General features: G+C 31.2%; 3 protein-coding genes across 4 annotated transcripts in view; 2 read left to right on the top strand and 1 right to left on the bottom strand.

The window, feature by feature from the left end:
- The first annotated feature begins 8,391 nt into the window (after nt 1-8,391).
- On the top strand, nt 8,392-12,226 carry LOC101493207 (squalene monooxygenase SE1-like). The gene is made up of 8 exons (XM_004498884.4): nt 8,392-8,767; nt 9,640-9,751; nt 9,869-10,043; nt 10,499-10,667; nt 10,874-11,092; nt 11,206-11,481; nt 11,566-11,844; nt 11,939-12,226. The coding sequence occupies exons 1-8, from the start codon at nt 8,531-8,533 to the stop codon at nt 12,047-12,049; spliced, it is 1,578 nt and encodes a 525-aa protein (XP_004498941.1). The 5' UTR covers nt 8,392-8,530; the 3' UTR covers nt 12,050-12,226.
- A 1,489-nt stretch (nt 12,227-13,715) lies between these two features.
- Nucleotides 13,716-17,733, bottom strand: LOC101492876 (uncharacterized). Of its 2 annotated transcripts, XM_073367791.1 has the most exons (7): nt 17,509-17,630; nt 17,205-17,304; nt 16,902-17,021; nt 15,926-16,170; nt 15,182-15,218; nt 14,267-14,324; nt 13,716-14,178 (listed from the first exon to the last, which is right to left on the bottom strand). In XM_073367791.1, the coding sequence occupies exons 2-7, from the start codon at nt 17,229-17,231 to the stop codon at nt 14,099-14,101; spliced, it is 567 nt and encodes a 188-aa protein (XP_073223892.1). In that variant the 5' UTR covers nt 17,232-17,304; nt 17,509-17,630; the 3' UTR covers nt 13,716-14,098. The 2 variants fall into 2 exon arrangements, with proteins under 2 accessions (XP_073223892.1, XP_004498940.1); XM_004498883.4 differs by lacking the exon at nt 17,205-17,304 and having other exon boundaries at nt 17,509-17,733.
- Nucleotides 17,734-17,938: 205 nt separating this feature from the next.
- The window catches only part of LOC101492549 (probable pectin methylesterase CGR2), a 4,440-nt gene continuing 729 nt past the window's right edge, over nt 17,939-21,649 (top strand). Inside the window, exons 1-6 of the mRNA XM_073367790.1 lie at nt 17,939-18,080; nt 18,217-18,346; nt 18,485-18,524; nt 18,667-18,708; nt 20,253-20,627; nt 21,594-21,649. Coding sequence (XP_073223891.1) covers nt 18,254-18,346; nt 18,485-18,524; nt 18,667-18,708; nt 20,253-20,627; nt 21,594-21,649 — 606 coding nt within the window. The 5' untranslated portion in view covers nt 17,939-18,080; nt 18,217-18,253. The remainder of the gene's footprint in view (nt 18,081-18,216; nt 18,347-18,484; nt 18,525-18,666; nt 18,709-20,252; nt 20,628-21,593) is intronic.

Below are 21,649 nucleotides of genomic sequence, written 5' to 3'. Positions count from 1 at the left end.
ATGCCTTATCCAATTATGTACACGTCAAATTATATTATACAAATTTCAATGTTTTCTCTCCAACTCAAAAAAATATCGTCGATTCTTGCCGATTATATGAATGATGTAGTTATGGATCATGCCAAAGATATATAATGATTATATATTTTTTTTCAAATAATGGTGAATGTTTCACATTTAATAAATCACATCAAGATTCATAAGTTAATTAATGATAGTTGTTTAAATCGAAGATTAAATAGTTGACTTTTAATTTTAATAATTGGTGGAGTAATCCATTAGTATGTGTAATTGATACACAAACTTTTGTTCTACTTTCGTGTTTGTTAGTATTCTAAACACATCTTATATTTAGGATAACTCTTATTAAATATATGCTTGTTTTTTTTTAAACGTGTACCACGATTCTAGCACCTAGTAGCAAACATCAAATGTTACTTTTCTTTTATAAATCAATTATTCTAAATTTGCATGTTGTAGTTATTATATAAGAAAAGATAGTTGAATATTTTGGAGCTACGTGCAGCCCATTGATTTGCCATCCTTGGTTTGTTGTTTGCTTTACAAATACTGTTTACTCATTGATTATTACTAATAAATAAATAAATCTAACAAAAAACAATTAATGATAAACTGAGACAGACACCCTGCCGAAAAAACACATACTAATAATATAAATTAATTTTATATTAACTTCTATTTAAAATCTAGTATTTTGCGGTATTTTTAAATTGTGGTTATGAAATGAGCTTACTTTTAACAATTTTAATAAAAAATTAATAATATTTTGATATAAATTTTGACATCAACATGTTTATACAGCTTTTAAGCTTTATATTATTTCCTTTCTCTTCTCTTTCTTTTACCTCGAGTCCGACGATACACTCATTAGTATATATATTGTGGTGATATATGGTATTAAAAAAAAGGCTTACATATAATTTTAACCTAATAATAGTTTTTCATATGAAAAATATTCTCTTTGTATGCTTAATTTGAAACATACACAGGTTATTTAAAATAAAAAAATATTTATTAAAATTATTTGTATCTTCATTATATTCTTTTTAAGATTGCACACTTAACTTACAATGATCAAGATTGGACATCAACAATAATTATACAACTATTTAAAATTATTTTGCTAAAAATATTTAATATTTTTCATTTATAAAAAATAAATAATAAAAATAAATTAAAAAACCAAAACAAATATTTAATAAAAAATAAATAATTTAAATTATATTTAATTCCATAAAAAACAGACCATGCTTTGCATGCAGAACGCACGGAGCATATTTGATTTGTATATATATTGATTGATATTATTAATATAGGACAAAAAGATCCTTAATTAGTTTCCAAGAAGTATCGAGAAACGACTATGAATAAGTTTTAAAAAAGTTGCAAGATATGTACCTAGCATATAATCCTTATTTTTTTTCAAAGTACTTTGCAGAGTATATATTCATGCATTTCCTTATATTTCACATAATAATAAATAAGGTAGTATTATTTTATACACATTTAATCATGAAATGATATATAAATAATATAATATTTAAATGATAAAATTAATCTTGCAAAATAATTTCATATATAATTTTTCCAAATTAGTTTATAATACAAATTTTATAAATTTACAAAAATACTAAAAAGTATTAAATAAATAATTATATAATTTGAAAGTTCATGCATTTCCCATGAAAAAATTAATTATAATGACTAAATAAGTACATAATACAATATATTTTTTACAATAAAATTTTGAATATAATAAAAAATATAATAATTTTATCTGAGTATGAAATGGGTAGTTTTGATTGATGTAAAATGATAGAATTAGAAGTCGAATTTATTGGTTTATATATATATTTACTTATTTATTCAATAAGAAAACAAACCAATTAAATTTTAACTTAGATTGGATTTTCGAATTTATCCAATATTTGATTTAGTTTTTATACTACATTACTACTAGTCTAGAAATGCTGAAATTTTGATCCTAAATTTGATCGAGTCCTTAGTCCATTTAAGCGGAAAGTAAACGAGTAATGGAATTTTAGGGTTTTGTGGAAAATTGTAGAATAGACCAATTACGAAGGATGGAAGTCCATGCAACATGTACGTGAGAGCCCAACACCCACACGGCGCAAATTAGTGGGCAGCCTAATTTGTTTGACTGATAAATCGTGAGAATTGAAAAACACTCTATCTTTAAATTAAAACATACTCATCCATTCAAATGAAGATAACAATTTAATTTCAAGTCGTTAAAAAAAAAATATACAACTAAATTTATAATATTTAAATTAATGACATAAAATAATTAAATATTTATAAATATATATAATAAAATTAAAGTATTCAAAATATTTATATTTTCAAAGAGTTGTAATGTTGAAAATATAAAATTATTTATTAAAATATCTATACCTTCAAAAATCATTGATTTCAAACTAAAAAATAATTTTAAATCACCTATCTTCGAACCAAAATAAGTTGATAAGGAGAAGAAAGAGGGAGACGGTAAACGAAAAGAAAATTAAGGAGAGGGGCATAGGATATACAAAATATAATATAAATATTTAATATCAACACACACAGAAAAAATCTTCCTCTTTAAAAAAAAATATATTTATATATAAAGAGAATTAGTTTCTATTTTTTTTAATGAAATATAATTACGAATCAATAACTCATATTTTATTAATGATAATATCTCAAAAATATTCTTAAATTTATTTAATTTTTATTTTTTAATATAAATAAGTAGATATAAAAAATAATAATAATTGTATATAATAAATTGCACAATGATTTATTTTTAGAGACAAAAAACTTTTCAATAAATGTTTATAATAATGGACAGATGGAGTATTTAATTGATCAATGAAGGTTGATTTAGGCAATAGACTTATATTTTTACTGATGTTTTATATATTAAATGCAGTTAAATATCTTTTATAATTTGTGCAATTTAACTATTTTTGTTTATAAATTTGTTTTGAATGAAGTATTGGTATTAGTATACTCGTTTTACAAGCAATTTCATATTTTACATAGATTAAAAAAAATATAAATTAAAACTGTTATATTTTCTCATTCAACATTTAAGATGCTATTTATTGTGTGTCTGATTGTGGAAGCGCAAAAAAATGCTCGACATCTATTTTTTGATTGGTACTCTATGGTTTGGTGTTTTGGCTTGACAAGGTATTGCTTAGTGTGCTACTCAATAATTATAGTTTAGTTCATGCTTATTAGTTTAATGGGTTGGTAATCAGAGGTAAGTTTCTTCGGCAACACATTCATTGTATATGACTTGCTTGCATTTGGTCAATTTGTAAGTCTAAATAATGAATTTAAAAAAAATCAAGTGTGCCATTACTTATAAACAAAATTTGGAGAATGTTAAGTTTTTATCTTGGAGTGGATTAAGTCAAAAGTCATAGATTTCAAGTATGAGTTACATCAGTGGATTAGTGGTGTTCGAAATCATTGAAGTGCTTGAGTGTTGTCACAACTTGAATTTCTCTTTGTTTGGAAATGTTTATGTGCTTTGAATAGTATTAATTGGTGTGTGTGTTACATCATTGAATCAATGGAGTTCGATATCGTTGGGGTGCTTGAGTGCTGTCACAACTTGACTTTCTCTTTGTTTGGAGGGTGTGTGTGTCAATTACAATATCATGTCAAACAAATATTTATTGATATACACTTCCAAAATATTTATTTATATATACCACTTTTAAGCAAACTCAAAATATCAAGGACATAAATGAAAAGAAAAAAAAATCTATTCTTGGAAGAGACAAAATTGATTATAAATGTTTAAAGTTAATATTGACATATTCGAGTGATGTTGATTAAAATTGATTTTGTATTTAAAATTGATTCTAATTTGAAGTTAGAATTTGGAGTTTTTTAACTAAAAATGTAATTTTTATATTCAAATTTACGATTGAATTCACTTTTACGTGTATCTAACTAAATATAAATGTTTGTTTGATTTTAGTTTTGGATGCCTCAAGTAGAATTTATGTTGGAAATGATGATATGCTTTAGTGAAAATTTATTGAAAATAATGATGACATTTATGAGAGCTAGTGTTGTTGAGAATTGAAAAAATTGAGAAGTCCCACATTGGAGGGATACCACACACTAGTAGGGTATATAAGGTGGAGGTAAGGAACTTGGGGAGGGCCCCAAGGGGCATCCCTATTTTGCGTTTTACCTCTAACGTCGTCCGTCCATATGGCTATGGCTATGACAGTTAATTGATTGCTTGCGTTTTACCTCTAATTGAAACGTTAATTACGTAACTGCCCTCCGTCGAGTCATATCAGGTCTAGTCACCTTCTCTGAATTCGTGCGTCTGTTTTTGCCTGGTCAAAACCCTAATATTTGGTCTCACGTTTCCTTTGTTGCCCGGTCAAAAGTCAGAGTCAAAACCCTAAGTTTAGAGCGCACGTTTCTGAGGGCCACTACTTGGAGCGCACGTTCTGATGATCCCTGATTTTCTCATATCCAGTTGCGGATTTCCTCTATAAATAGAGGGTTCTCCTCAGTTGGAAAATCACACCAAAAGCTCTCTGTATCTGAAGCTTTTTTCACTTCCCCCCTTCTTACTATTTCTTCTCTTTCTTTCGAGTGGCCTTAGTGCCATATTATGAGTGTTAGTCATAAGACTGCCATATTGAGGGTGTAATTCTAGAATGGTTTTCTACAGTGCAGTAAAACTCCGATACAGAGTATTTGAGCTGTTTTATCCTGGGGACTTCGTGGTTGATAGTCTGCCTTGCACAATTTGGACAGTGCCTCAAAACGTCTTACATAGAGCGACCTAGTTTGCGACTCAACCCAGTAATATTTTCGGTGGCATAAATTGTTTTCAAAGGTTTTTTCGAATTTAAAAAACAACAATTTATTTTGTACTTAGAAAACATTCCTACACTCCCCTATGGTTTTAGGGAACTAAGTAACATCAACATCCAATTTTTCTAGTCTTTCTTCATTCCCTGCTGATTTTTGTTTCCTCCTTGTGTGCCATGTTTCATTTTTTTTTTCTTCATATCCTTCCATCTAACCATTCTTGGTTTTACCCCCATCATGAGACGTCTCATATAATGGTTGTTCACGATTAACAGGTGGACTCTTCCTTCTTCCACCATTAGAGAACCTGCCTCATTCCTATGTGATTTAAAAGTTCAAAGAAGTTGTCTCTTTCTTGGTTTTCCCAACACAATAAAAGTTCTGATTGATCCACTTTTTTGCCCTTCATAAACCAAATTGTTCGTCGTCCACCTCCAAAGCTACCACACATTGGTGGAAGAATCACATACTCATGGAATTTTCTCAAGTACGAAGGATCTAGATCCTCAATATTAGTTTTCACCACAACTTACTATAGAAGAATAACTCAAGAATCATGGGTTTCGTTTAGCTCTCTTCTGCGATGGATCTACTACATGTGTGATACTAAATGTGTGGAGTCCATGGTCATCTATATATTTAATAGTGCTTTCTTGTTGTTTGAAGAAATGTCCTACAAGGAAGTGATTTCTTGGCCAATGTCACAAAAACACATATGAGACTCTACCATCAATGAGAAAAACTTCTTTGATTGGCAACATAAATCTAAATATCTTTAGCTCTTAGCTACTCACGAATGTCCTCCTCCTCCTCCCAAAAGATCCCTTCAAGGCCACCAATGCTAAACCTTTTCAACCAATTTTTTGTATTGTTGTCTTCTTAATTGGTTGGATCAAGTATGGTCTTAACCTACTTTTTAAAATACCTAACATGAGTTATAATTTAAGGAAATACACAGAGTGTGTTGTTCTCTGCGAGGATTACCCCGATCTTAATATTTTATCAATTTCTCATTTGAGTTATGGACTACGTGACAAAGTGGACAAACCATCTACTCATAGACAAATGATGTGCTATTCTATATGAGTATGATCAAAATCTCAATACTTTCTCCTTTTCTCATTTGAGTTATGTTTTGCATAACAAAGTGGACAGAACATCATTTTTTTTATATATGGGAAAGACCCGAATCTCAATACCCCTCCTTGTATCTAGTTCTAATAGCATACCCTTGTCTCATTTGAGTTGGTGTTTTAACATAATCACTATTTTTTAATATTTGTTTATAAAAAAAATAACCTAGACAAATCCGAGATCAATTAGAGTTGAAAAGTGCATACAGAAGCCATAAAATAATCTGTAACTAGATAGAAGAAAAGACTATAGATTCTCACATTTTGTTTATGGTTAAGTTGTTAAGATATAGTTTTAGATTTGATACCTCTTATCAATAAAGTTTAGGTGTATTTCAAATAATAACTTGACAAATATTTTTATTTAAATTTTACTCTTTAAAGTTATCGAGAAATGATCCTCTAATGTTTAAACTTATTGTCTATACTGATTCCTTATAAGCAAATATTAGAGGGTGTTTTTTTTCAATAACCCCTTTTTGAAAAACAAAAACACCAAATTATCCCATTTGAAAAAAATATACCAAAATATCTCTTTTTTACTTTAAGTTATGAGTCGCCATTTGGAATGACGACTTCCTTAGAGAAGCCTAAATTTCAATTGGCGACTTTCCACATGATTTTTTTAATTTTTAATGGAATTATATATATAATTAATTAATATAATTCATAAAAATACATAAAAATAAATAAATAGAAATTTTAAATTACGAAAAAAATTTAGTAAACCCAAGAGTTTTGTTTTTTTAAAAGTTATTTCAATTTTTATTGAAATAACAAAAGTAATATATATATATATATATATAATTAATATAATTCATAAAAATAGATAAATAGAAATTTTAAATTACGATAAAATTTTAGAAAATTCAAGTTCGAAATGGCGATTTTCCAAAGGTTTTCTTCTTGTTTTTTTTTTTTTTAAATTATTTCAATTTTTATAGAAATAATAATATATATATATATAATTAATATAATTCATAAAAATAGATAAATAGAAATTTTAAATTACAATAAAATTTTAGGAAGTCCAAGTTCGAAATGCCGATTTCCCAAAGGTTCAATTAGGGTTTCGAACTTGGACTACCTAATTTTATTGTAATTTAAAATTTTTATTTATCTATTTTTATGAATTATGTTAATTATATATATATATATTACTTTTTTTATTTCAATAAAAATTGAAATAATTTTTTTTTAAAAAAAAAACCTTTGGAAAATCAGCATTTCGAACTCGAATTTCATAAAATTTTGTCGTAATTTAAAATTTCTATTTATCTATTCTTATGAATTATTTATATATATATATTACTTTTGTTATTTCAATAAAAATTAAATTAATTTTTTTTAAAAACAAAACCTGAGAAATGCCCATTTTGGAACTTAGAATTACTAAAATATTTTCGTAATTCAAATTTGTATTTATTTATTTTTATGAATTATATATATATTACTTTTGTTATTTCAATAAAAATTAAATTAATTTTTTTTAAAAACAAAACCTGAGAAATGCCCATTTTGGAATTTTGAATTACTAAAAGAATTTCGTAATTCAAATTTGTATTTATTTATTTTTATGAATTATATTAATTATATAATTTTATTAAAAATTAAAAAAAAATTGAATTTTTTTTAAATCACGTGGGAAGTCGTCGTTTGAAATTTGGGCTTCTTTAAGGAAGTCGCTATTTCAAATGGCGACTTATAACTAAAAGTAAAAAAGAGATATTTAGATATATTTTTTTCAAAATAGAATATTTTAGTGTTTTTTTTAAATAGGGTTATTTCAATAAAAAAAACCAATATTAGAAGTTTGTGATTATTTTGTTTTTTTTTAGTTTGAATCTGAAATCTCCTTCTTAATGCTCTTTATTTTAACAATGATTGAAGTGGTTGTTTTTCTATTAATAAAAAAAACATTTTACATATAGAATTATCTTAAAAATTAATTTTATCACCACAAAATTTGTATGACTTTTCACTAAAATAAATTTACAAAATTTATTAATTTAAAATTAATTTTGGTCCTGCAAAACTACTTACATTATAAATAGCCGTTGATTATACTGCCGAACCGTTGATTCTACAGCCGAACTGAATTTTCTTGGGTTCATCACCACTTTTTTCAGCTGAAGTAAGCAAGAAAAATGATAAATAGGAATTTTACGGTTCAGTGGAAGACCGAATAGGAAGGAAATAAAAAGTTGCAAGTCAATCCAACACGCACCCGGCGCACATTAGCTCCAAGCCCCTCTTTTTCTCTCTCTGCCTTGATCAAAAGACAGCTAATGTGATTCGTCCGTGCCCGTATAGTAAAACAACGAGCCTCGGATCTCGCATGCACTATAAAATGCGCACCCCTTCCTTCAAATTCAGTTACATCAACCGAAACCGTTCAAAGTTTCTCTGCCACCGTGGCAGAGAGATTAACTTGAACGAGAGAGATAGCCGATACCTCATTCTCTTTCTTCGCCGATTGTCTTCTCCGGCGAGGTTTCTCCGATTCGTTTACCGTAATTATTATGGATCTGTATCTTCTCGGTTGGATTCTAAGCACCGTTTTGAGCCTCTTTGCGCTCTACAGTTTGGTTTTCGCCGGGAAAATAAGTCGCGCCGCGCCGAAGAAGCCGGTTCAGTCTGATGATAGCGTGACGAACGATGCTGGTGAACGTAAATCGGAGAAACTTAACGGAGACGCTGACGTCATTATTGTTGGAGCCGGTGTCGCTGGCGCTGCACTCGCTCACACTCTCGGCAAGGTAATGTAATTGAATCGCTTGTTTTGCTATTTATTAATTATTTTCGATGTTTTTGTTAATTTCGTGTTTTTTTTTTTTGGAAATTTAGAATTGATTTTTTTTAGAGGAAAAGTGTTACGGAAGAGGTGTTTCAACGATGTAAAATAAAATAAATAACGTTTTTGTTTCTTTCTCTCTGAATCAATGATGAATGAAAATGACAATGTGATGACAATTTGCCGCTGGCAGTGATCACGTGCTTGTTATGCGGTGGTTACGTAATTGAAAACTATAAAAGTGATTTGAGGTAAATAAATTTATCTTTGAATATATTAACGTTAAAGTGAATGCAAGAAACAATTAATTTGAGTCCAAAAATCAATTCCAGAAATATAAACTTTTAAATTATAGCTTCAAGTTAGAATAATTTTAGAGATTAAATCAATTTTATTAAAATATGTTAAAATAAATTAGAAATCTCTAGAGTCAATTTTACATAATCCAAAGTTGAATATAGAGGAAGTTTACTTATTTTTGTGCTATTGGAAATCTCGTGGGATTGTGATTTTTACTAATATTGCATGTTCAGCAGATCTTCAATATATACACTTAACGATTATATTAACAAGCTTTACATGTGTGACTTGGTTGTTTGTCATAGACTTTTCAGTTAGAGTTGAACTTTATGGGTTTTGCGGCTCATACCTTTTCACTGGTTGATATTGTATTTTGCCAGTAACATAGATTGTTTGTGTTGTGTTGTTGATGATCAGAAGGACATGCATAGTTTTTGGAAGTTTTTAAATTTTACGAGTTATGTTAAACTATTTGGGTTAATATTGTTTTCCAGAACAGATGAGTATATTGATTGTATAAAATATTATGCAATACAGGATGGACGCCGAGTGCTTGTCATTGAAAGAGATCTGAGTGAGCCTGATAGAATTGTTGGAGAGTTGCTACAACCTGGCGGCTATCTCAAATTAGTTGAACTGGGCCTTGAAGGTAATGTAAACATCAAATTATTGAACTTTTATGTTGTGGCTGATTATGAGGGTTGGAAATACTTGGGGAAATTTGGTTTACATTTTCCTGTCAAATGATTCTTGTGTTTAACTGCAGATTGTGTGAACAATATTGATGCGCAGCAAGTGTTTGGTTATGCACTTTTCAAAGATGGGAAACATACTCGTCTCTCTTATCCCTTGGATAAGTTTCACTCAGATGTATCTGGCAGAAGCTTTCACAATGGCCGTTTTATTCAGAGAATGCGAGAGAAGGCTGCTTCCCTTCCCAAGTATTCATTTCTTCCTTTGTGGATGTATAATAGTATAATATATACTTGTATAATTTGTATCTTTCCTTTACTAGCTTCTGTTTGTCATATATAGAGATTGACTAGCTATTGTTTGGAACTGCCTATTTTTTTTCTACATTTAGGATTTAATCTTTGTACTAAAAGTAAAATTTAACTTATGTTTCTATTTTCCTTATGGATCCCATTTGGGTTTATTTGGTTGATATTTTAATCATGTTACCTCAACCAAATGGGTTCTATTTGAAGATTTTCGGCTATTAGCTTTTGTCTCCTAGTATTTGATCATGTCAGGACAACCAATTGATATAAATTCTCATAATACGATTGGAAATGATTTTGAGAATTTTAAATGTAATTTGTTATACTTGAATTTATCTGATTTTATCTTTCAGTAACTCATTTCGATGATGTTTTTCCTTTTTAAATACGTGCAGTGTAAATTTGGAGCAAGGAACAGTCACTTCCCTACATGAAGAGAAGGGGACAATCAAAGGTGTACAATACAAGAATAAAGATGGTCAGGAATTGACAGCATATGCTCCTCTTACCATTGTTTGTGATGGATGTTTCTCAAACTTGCGCCGTTCTCTTTGCAACCCTAAGGTGAGAATTCCTTTCAGCATGATTCTGTAAAGGATTTTCCAGTCATATTGTCAACTTTTTTTTATGAAATAAACAGCAATGACTAAACTAACATCTGCTGTAACTCATTCAGAGTTGTTATTTTGGTTTACAAAAGTGGCCTGTTCAGAGTTTTCTTACTACTAAATGTTCTTAGTGATTGACAATCTATATTGCTTTAATTGCAGGTAGACAGTCCCTCTTGTTTTGTTGGCTTAGTTTTAGAGAACTGTGAACTTCCATGTGCCAATCATGGCCACGTCATACTTGGAGATCCTTCGCCAATTCTTTTCTATCCTATAAGTAGTTCAGAAATTCGTTGTCTGGTTGATGTACCTGGTCAGAAGGTTCCTTCTATTTCAAATGGTGATATGACAAAGTATCTAAAGACAACGGTTGCTCCACAGGTAACAATTATTCTCCAAGTTCTATACATAATTTTTTAGCCTTGACATAACATGCGGTCTCCTTTTTAGTTCACAGTAGAATTTTGTTCACATTAAGATGCAAATGATTGCAGGTACCCCCTGAGCTTTATGATGCATTCATAGCCGCAGTGGACAAAGGCAACATAAGGACAATGCCGAACAGAAGTATGCCAGCAGATCCTCGTCCTACTCCTGGAGCCGTATTGATGGGAGATGCATTCAACATGCGACACCCCCTAACAGGGGGAGGAATGACCGTAGCATTGTCTGATATTGTGGTATTGAGAAATCTTCTCAGGCCTTTGCGTGACCTGAATGATGCACCCAAACTTTGCAAATACCTCGAGTCCTTTTATACTTTGCGCAAGGTAATGAATGTTGTATGTCTTTTTTGGTTAAATTTCTTACACAAATAAATAATCAGCGGCTAATGCTAGTTATTTAATTTGCAGCCTGTAGCATCCACCATAAATACATTGGCAGGAGCTCTTTACAAGGTTTTTTGTGCATCCCCTGATCAAGCAAGGAAGGAAATGCGTCAAGCTTGTTTTGATTATCTTAGCCTTGGAGGCCTATTCTCGGAGGGACCGATATCTTTACTTTCAGGATTAAACCCTCGACCCTTAAGCTTGGTTCTCCATTTCTTTGCTGTTGCAGTATTTGGTGTTGGCCGTTTACTACTACCCTTTCCTTCACCTAAACGGATGTGGATCGGAGCTAGGTTAATCTCTGTAAGTATTATCATTATTATTTTAATTTCATATTTTGTGTCTGAATAAATAGCATGGTAATTAACTCTTCAAAACCAAATTTATATATTTGCAGGGTGCATCTGGAATTATCTTACCCATAATTAAGGCTGAAGGAATTCGCCAAATGTTTTTCCCTGCCACTGTTCCAGCTTATTACAGAGCTCCCCCGGCTTCACAAGAGTGAGTATCGGCAAATGCATTTCAAGATGAGCTAGCTTTATTCTCCCGTTCTTGAGAATTTGAGGAAAGGTTGATGCTAATAGATATGTATACATTTTGGCTTAGTGTGTATTCTTGTAGTTTGTAACTGGGTACAATCTTGTAAGTCCATGTACGTGCATATGTATGTATGTTTATCCCACTTCTTTTTTGCTATTTTAGAAAGTTAAATCCATTATAATAAGAGAGAAGCTCTACCACACTTACAACATACGTTTTATATTTTTAAAAAAATATTAAATAACAATGTGGTAGACCCTAGTAGAATTTTCCCACATTTAGCCGTATTTTCTATATTGGCTTAATGCCTCACGAAACGGCCCTCATCATCTGCACCTCTCCACTTCATCCATTGTTGTAAAGGCTAACCTACTACAAAATCTTAAAATGGCACGCCTAATGCTTTACATAGTAGTAGCACAATGTTTTAAGGGATTTGCTCAACATTACTCCTCTGGCACTTGCCTTTTGTTCGTTTTTTTAGAACACTTGAATAGAGCATTAACTGGATTAATAGAGCCAACTTTGCTGCCGGATCCAAGGATAACAATTGATGCTGGCATTTTTTTCTTCACTTTTTATTCCAAATAGATTTTAAGATGCATTATTGTGGCAAACTAGATATACTACAAAATTTTAAAACAGTGAACCAACATATGTGAGCAATGGGTTTTTGTTGGCAGATACAGTAAAATTTCACAATTGTCGATCGTCACTGGCCTAATGGTAATCCAAAATTGAGTCAATTTACAACATTATCAAGGAGAAGATGGAAGATGGGTTCAACATAATTTGTCTGAAACGAATGACATGAGTTCAACATTGTCCGAAACAAATGACATCGGTTACATAATTGTCTGAAACAAAGGTTTTACTGATGATCTATTTGGCCATTACTTTAGATGGCGTCTTCCACCCCCTATTCCCCAAAACCTTCAATTAACATGTCCGAGTGACCGAGTTGATCAATTCATAAAGTATTAAGGGTAATAGAAAAAACCACCATAATTTATCTACCATACTCTTTCCACGATAATCAATTAGACTGTCCTCGTCATATAATTTATACCATTGTAACTAGCAATTTTCAATTTGAATTTAGATTTTATTTTCCTCCTGATGTCTTTCTTTACCAATTGAGGATTTTTTTTTTCAAATGTGTTTTTCTTGGTGCTCTTTTCTTTCCACTTTGTATCCCCTGTTCGAAACAATGCCTTAGTAGCAATGGCAAAAAAAAAAAAAAAAAACTTCACAACAGAATAATGAGTTTCTTGTTGTTGTTGAGAAATCCAATTGATGCAAATGAAAATATGTGCTTAAATTATACAATTGCAATAGAAAACTAAGTATAATTATAACTTTGGTAAAAGGTACATGTGAGAAACTTGTGGATGTTGGCTCATGTCATGTGCATAGTTCCTCAGTTCATCTTTTGCTGTTCGTGCTTACTGAAGTGTATAATTTATTTAAACAATAAAAATAAAAATCAAATATATAATAATCTCGAACTAATTTATTTATTAAATAAATAGACTTCAGCTAGGTTATAGACGGCCAACAATCAACCTGACTCATTTCATACAATTAACTAACAAATACCAACATTTTTCATTTCAATAAAATTATAACAATTTTGATAAAACGATTTCTTCATAAATGATCTCATTTTAACATTTGTTTTAGACCTAAATATACATAGGGCAGCTCTGTTTTACAAGTTTCCCAAAATATAGATCAATGACTCCAATGGTAACATCATTGTAATACAACACTATTTTGTGACAATTGACCCAAGTTAAGGTTTCCCTTGGGTGGGACATGGTCAACCACAGGTGAATCACCAGGAACAAACTAACATCTGTTAATTTAAATGTTTATTAATATATTCAATGGTTATTATTGATGTTCTATCAGTGAACTACATCAAACCTTAAACACTGCCCCAAAGTTATGATTATTTTGAATACCTCGCTAGCATCCTTCAAGGTCCCAAGATTGGCCGGCAGGGATAGAATTACAGATTATGATGCTTTCTTTCTTTTTGTATGGCCTCATATGAACCCATTACTTCTTTGAACTTAGCCTCAGCAGCCTCTGTCACATTATCAAATCCATGAATCTTTAAGTAATAATGATACAAATTAAGATTACAAGATCTTAATGATATCTAGACAAGACCTACCTCTATCCTCCATGTTCTGGTCAGGATGATACTGCTTTGCCTTGGTCCTAAATGCTGTCTGCGAAAGAGATAGGAACAGAAATATAAAATATTGTAAAATGAAACTAAGACCTAACAAAGGTCAAAGCAATATAGAGATAAAAAAAAAAATAATTACGCATGGTAAGTATGCCGAAAATCAAGGTAAAAAGGTAGAGAGTTAAAGTAGATCATGTTGCAAATCTATTGTTATAGAAAAATAGAAAAATTAGCAGTGTACTCTTTATCATTCAATGAAATTCATACAAGTCCTGTTAGATCATGTAGCCTTTGTTTAAGGGGTTAGTTCCCCGAGTTGTAGGATCCACATGAACATTGTTCAATAATAATCAGTATGTTAGAGAATGTGTTAATAGTGTCTCTCATTGAAAAATTATCAACAAAACTTCTGAGCTTAGGGACTACTTATTGCCCCATCATACATATCACATACGCTTTAATTGGGTTCATATAAAGGGCTAAGATAGTGTAAGGCAAGAGAGAAAGAGAAGAGAACTTGGATAGCATTCCACAGGTCTTTTGTTATCATAGCATAGGATTTTGATAGAGACCAATCAAAATAGTTAGTAAAATGTACAAACATTGTGGCAGGCTTATAGTTTTTCTCGAGCACACATCATACGAACAATATTTTTCACATCATTTCACTAGTGTCCAACAAAACGTAATGAACCAAGTTATTTATTTAAGAAATAATAATGGTGCTAAACCTATCATCCATCAAATAACATAAACGGAAAGTGTCAATGGTAGCCATAATTTACATATCAAAGAGTGCGATAGGAGAAAAAGACAACTATCATTATAGTCAGAAAAAGCTGCAAAACAATCAAATAATATGTAAACAACACACTATATGATAAAAAGATAAATTACCTTAATCTCAGCATCTGTATACGGTGTCGATCTAAACCTGAGATCCAACAAAAGAAGGAACCTTTATTTGTTAATCATGAATGCAAACAAGCATGCTATTGCTAACTTTTGACGCAGATGGTATGTGATCATTGCATGGTTTTCCATTCATAAATATCGGTCTCTCAGCTATTAACAGATAAAATAAAATCACTTTTTTTTTTGTCGAATCATAATCATGTACTCGTTCAAATTGAGATATGTCATTGCTGACCCTCCAGATGTACATATAATATATCCACTAGAAATATAACTGTTATCTTACATTTCTACTTCTCAACATGATTTATATGAACTGTGCTATCTTGCGTTCCCTCAAGAGAACAATTTCTATAAAATCACATCTTATTCGAGCGGAGCAAGGATATATACATGAAAAAGATTTTACCTTAAAAATTATATCATTAAAACAGAACATAATAAAGAGTACATGATAAACTATCAGCAATCAAGAAGTTAAGATATTGTAGCAAATAAGATTTTACATAGTATAGAAGTTTTAAACACATTTGCAGACAACTGCAACAACATGGTCTGCTGAATGTGTAAAATTCTTTATTCTTTATACGATCCAAATTAAATAATTTTGAATTTAAAAAAAAAATAGTTGAAAAAGTTGAATGTACTTCTACATATAACAGCATTCTGATATAACTGCTGCAGATACTAGACAAGCACATTATAACAATGGAGTTCTGTGAGTACCTGTCAAGACCCAAAACTGAGTAGTGGTGTGATAATAATGGGTAATTTATGCTTCCATTTTCCCTTGGAGTGTCTCGGTAATTATTCCACTGGTCTTTGTAGGTTTGTTCAGCCTTCCAATACCAATCTTCTCTTTGGAAATGCTGATGATATGCACCGGGACCATTTTCCTTCCAGTTCTCAAAATTTCTTCTAAACTTATTCCTTTCTCTATTAAACACATTTTGCATGCGACGTATTCTTTCCTATAAAGAGAAGACAGAAACATTATGTTAGGATATAGAATAAAGGGAAATTATAGTAGTTAAAGTAGTTAAGTGTTGTTGGATTAGATAGTTAGGTTCGTTATTTTCTGTTTGTTAGTTGCTGTTTCTGTTTTAGGGTAGTTGCTATTATTTTCTTGTGTATAGGAAGTCTATAAATAAAGACCTCCATTCCCATAGAAAAGATCTTTCAGCAACTTTAGAAATTGAGTGGTGTAAATCATTGTAGGGGCGTATCCGCTCTTGTGTATCATTTTCTTGGAGAGATTCTCTCCTATTATTTCTTATTTTTTTTCTAAATATTAGTGTTCTTCCTCTAAATCATTGGAATCCAATTCTTGTGTTCCTAACACATTACCTAAATGACTTAACATAAGTGACTATAATTTGTGACTTATTATATGTGACTCATCATAAATGACTTATCGTAAGTGACCATCATAAACGACTATCATAAGGCTCAAGACAAAAATTGCTTAGCCTTAACCAAACAATTGAACATCTAAGCAACAAAAAACTACACTTTGTAGCTTACTACAATCAACCGATAAAGATTGCAGAAAAAATTGTTTCATCACAAAAGGTTTCCTATTTTGAAAGATACACATCTTCAATGTTAACTTTTTTTGAAAGGCAATAACTATTTTCATATAACAACATCGACAACGGTCACGTTAATAAGTATAGAAGTAAGTGATTTATTAAAAACTCACCACTTTTTCCATCTCCTCCTCATACTCCTCTTGCAATCGCTTATTGTATCTCTTCCATGCTTCTTCTTGAAAAGCTGATCGAAAAGAACTGCCAGTCCCTCCTTTCGACGACCTGGACAGCTAAAAAGAGTTCAATAATAGCAAGCATGGTCAGTTTCATTGCAACTCACATCTCTTGGTAATACTTCAAAGACAAATTCAAAAAAAAAAATGATTAAAAACTTACTTTCCATACCAAACAAAAATCTAAAAAACATAAGAGCAAAAACACACGCTCACAGCATATAGTATAAGATTACATACATAGATACATATGTAGATATATATCATGTATGGGGATGTCTGTGCGTGCCTTTTCTGCTATTGACAATGAAACGAATTTGGTGAACAATATGCTCAATCACTGCATTGCTTGATCATGAAAATAACTAACACAAAATTAATAATAAGAACGATGATGATGCAAAGTTGCAACTGATGACAGTATAATCAAATTGATGATGCAAACCCTAATATCACTTAAGGAAAATAGTTGCAGATGATTTGAATTGAACAGCAATTTGAAAATAAATTGAAAGAGAAAACAAAGAAAATGCGTAGAACTCACGGCGAAGGTAGTGGCGGTAGCGCCAATTAAGCCGAAGAGAAAAACTCCCCAAAGCTTGATATCTTGAACTTTCTCTTTGTTATCACCTTCATCTTCCTTCATTTCAAAAATCACTCTCAATAATAATAATATCAATTCAATAATAATAATTCCATATATATAATTTCATTTTCATCTTCTTCTCTCCGCATGAAATTCACGTTGATCGAATTCGCCATAACAAAAAAAAAAAAAAGAAAGTTATAGTTTTCGGTTGGACTCCATATGACGTGGCACATCATAGATATCTTATTGGGCCATAATTGGGCCAACAGTGAGCCCATATACCTGGCCCATATATAGTCATTAGTTGGAAATTTACCAACCGACACTCGATGAATTTGTTTGAAGCATCAAAATCTATCCGTTCTATTTTAGCGACACATTAAATATTTTCTTATATATATCATCACTCTGTTTTTCTTTATCTCTCTCTCTCTTTCTTTCTTTCTTTCTTTCTTTCTTTCTTTCTCACCTTTAGTTCAGATCTAGCGTTTTCATAATAATGCAACAAGTTCAATAACACTTCACTGGTAATTCCTTCATTTCAGATCTATCTCTCTCTTACTTACTCTTTTTCTAACGCGTTTTCATTTTTCAGTTCGCTTCTTATATATAGCTTTTAATGTGATAAATAAACATTATGATTTCTAATTTATAATATTTCAGATTATTCAATCTTGTGTAATTAAATCCGAATCAAGATATGATGCCAAGGAGAGCGGGGAATCCTTCTAGAAGGTTCGGTGATAGTAAATCGAAGACTTCGCCAGTTTTGTCAATTGGGCTTATAGTTGTGGTGAGAGTTTAAATCGCAATTGATTTTATGTAATTAGCATTTGATTGATTTAGATTTAATTTACATGGTGCTTAGCTCAGTTTTTTCAATTTCATGTTTTCTGATTTTGCTTTTGTTTTTGCAATACCAATAATGTAGGGAGGTTTGTTTCTCATTGGTTACTTGTATAGGGGCTCAGGTTTGTTTCCTGTTTTTTTTTTTTTTACTTTAATGCAATATATCATGTGTTTTGTGGCGTTTTTTTTATATTATTATTAATACGTTAAGTGATGATTAAGCTTTTTTATTTTATTCGTTTCACACTCGCTAATTTATTATAGGTGGACATGGAAGCCGTATAGATTCTGTTAGCAAGGTTGAAGGTAATTTTTTATTTTCTTCATTGCTGATTTATGATTTTTTTTTTCAACTTCAATTTCTATTTTGGCGGTCTTTTATTTGATATGTAATTATTATGCCATATTTAATTTTCTTTAATTGGTTGTAACTTGTATATTGTTTTATATATTTTGTAACTTTTTTTTGGACAGGATATTGGTTGTAACTTTAAATTGTAACCTAATAGGAAAACTTCAAATGTTGTTTATGTTCCTAGGACTAGGAGTAATTAATTATACCCTTGATGAATTTTCAATTTGAAGTCTTAGACAACAATGCAAGGTCGTGCATGTGTATGTGAACGTGCAGGAGCTTTGTATATTCTACAATATGATGCTTTTCTCCTCGAATATTGCACGTGACAGAGATGGTTGCATCAAATGTGGGTAGGGGGGATCACAATTATCACAATGTTATTTTATAGTCAAAACTTCATGAAACACTTTCTACTCTCTGGAATTGGTGGTGTTTTGTGGTTTATGGTACTTAGAATCATTATAATTTCAAGACATTATGTCAGAACAAAGCACAGCGATGCTTATTTCTTTCTGGGTCCATCTGAGGCTCAAAGCTTCCTAGAGTCCATAGCTGAATAAAGACTTGCCTGTTTATTTTCTTCCCTTGCACATTGTTTGATATAAAAAAAAGATGGGGGGAAAATGGAGTTTTCTCTTGTTTGCTTCAAGAGAGAAAATGGAGAGATAGAAAACATAGCAGTGGGAGTCCTCACTCGTCACTAAAAGAGTTCTTCACTTATTTGCGAAGAAAACTTGGCTAAGAAGGCATACAAACTATGTTGAAATAAGGTTCAATTTTGTGTTCTATATTTGTGTGATGCCAAAACCAATTTGTGTCTGCGATGTCAACATATTTAGCTTCATTCAATTGTATTTGGTAAATTTTATGGTCACTACTCACTACCCAATTATTGATGCTAAATATAGACAGAACTGTATGTATTATAAGAGAGGAAAAAAGACAGATCTAGGAAAATGGTAGACAAAACTTTGTCAAATTATTGCCAACCTACATTCTTTAGAATCGTTAAATATTGGTAATGGTTACCAGTAATCAATTATTTGATAAACATGTTCTCTTGAGGCCTTGAAGCTGGAGAAATGAGCACAATAAGAGCTTTGGTTTCCTTCCCTTTGCTTGGATGTTGAAAATCCTTCCCTTTGAAATATTCATAAAAATGGATAGGGGTGGGATGGAGGGATCATCTGGAATCTGAAAGTATGTCTGCAACTTTTACATTTTTTGTTGAACATCACACTCCTCTATGATCTGCTCACCATACACCCAATCATAATGCCTCATTTGATAAAACTCCCAAACAAGTGGAGTGTTCACGTAAAACATCTTTCGCTCTATACTCCTTTGTCTAACATATTAGTAATAGTATCTCGATCCTTAACATTTTGCTTGTTTACATATATCAACCGTTAGCTATATTGAGTTGCAATTAGCTTTCCATTTAAGTAGGTTCCATATATTTTGCAATAATATACATAACTTGCGGATGCAGGTGATTATTTGTGCAGTGGAGAGGTCCAACGTGCAATTCCTACTTTACAGAAAACATATGGAGATAGCATGCATAAAGTTTTGCATGTTGGTCCTGATACTTGCTATGTGGTCTCTAAATTGAAAAGGGAGGATGAAACTGAAGCCTGGGGTGTAGAACCATATGATATTGAGGATGTCGATAGTAGTTGCAAATCACTAATCCGTAGAGGCAGTGTGCGTGTGGCTGATGTCAAGTTTCCTCTTCCATATAGGCCAAAATCTTTCTCTCTTGTAATTGTTTCAGATACTCTGGATTACCTATCCCCCAGATACCTCAATAAAACTCTTCCAGATTTGGTGAGGGTATCATCTGATGGTTTAGTGATATTCACTGGTAAGAGCATTTTATGGAATCTTAGTTCCCATCAATGGGTAAACTTTTTTTTTCTGTGCAAACAGATTTCTTTAACATGCAACTTGCATTAAATCAGTTAAGTTTGCCATCCTTTCAACCCAAATGGGGAAATGAAGGTTATAGGAATTTCTTTCCATTTCCATTAACATGAAACTATGTCTTTTCAGAATTACTTTGATTCACATGCTTTACAGAAATTTATAATTTATTTCAAATGCCAAGTTCGGTTTTAAAGAGCTTAATAGTGTTGATGAATATAACTTATACCACATAGCATTTGGTTCAAACATCAAAGGCATGCTCAATGAATTAGAATTTATAGCTAAAGTATGATTTTGGGAATAATTGCACATGCTAAGCAAATAGAACACACAAATTTATGTAATTCAGCACCCTCCTCCCTACGTCCTTGAAGGACGTTTGTAAAAACTTAAAACCCATCCCCAAGTTGTATGTAAAACCCTGCAATAGTAGCTCACTTAACAATTGTATGGAGTGATTAGGCACTCATTTACTAGAGACACTTACTACAAGGATATTAGGTTATCTCTCACCTTTCCAAAGTTATTGAAAACTGTCAACTTCCCAATTGAAGTTGAACGCATTAAAATTGCAATTTTATCCCGTTTCAAAAACACTGCAATTTTATTGTGTAATGATAGCACTTAATTTAACGTTTACAGACTTAAATTTCCCCCTGACAATTTTAAGAGTGGAAGTTCTGTTTGAAGTAGCGTGTTTGACCTAACGCGAATATACGTTCTGTTTGGCAGTAAATTTGTTGAGTTACACTAGGGGTTTGAGCTTTTAATATACTGCCTGTGCTGGTAGTGTCCAGATTCACGCGTCAATACATGAATTATTCAGTAGTTAGACTGTCTTAGTACTGCTATTATAATCTTTTGAACCTGTCATTGACATCTGATATCTGATCTACAAATGAAGGTATTCCAACCAATCAAAAGGCCAAGGTAGCAGATGTTTCTAAATTTGGAAGAGCG

This window comes from Cicer arietinum, chromosome 4 (genome assembly GCF_000331145.2).
Source record: "Cicer arietinum cultivar CDC Frontier isolate Library 1 chromosome 4, Cicar.CDCFrontier_v2.0, whole genome shotgun sequence".
Taxonomy (NCBI): domain Eukaryota; kingdom Viridiplantae; phylum Streptophyta; class Magnoliopsida; order Fabales; family Fabaceae; genus Cicer; species Cicer arietinum.
Note: the sequence above shows the minus strand (reverse complement) of the source record. Positions and strands in the feature narration are given on the sequence as shown.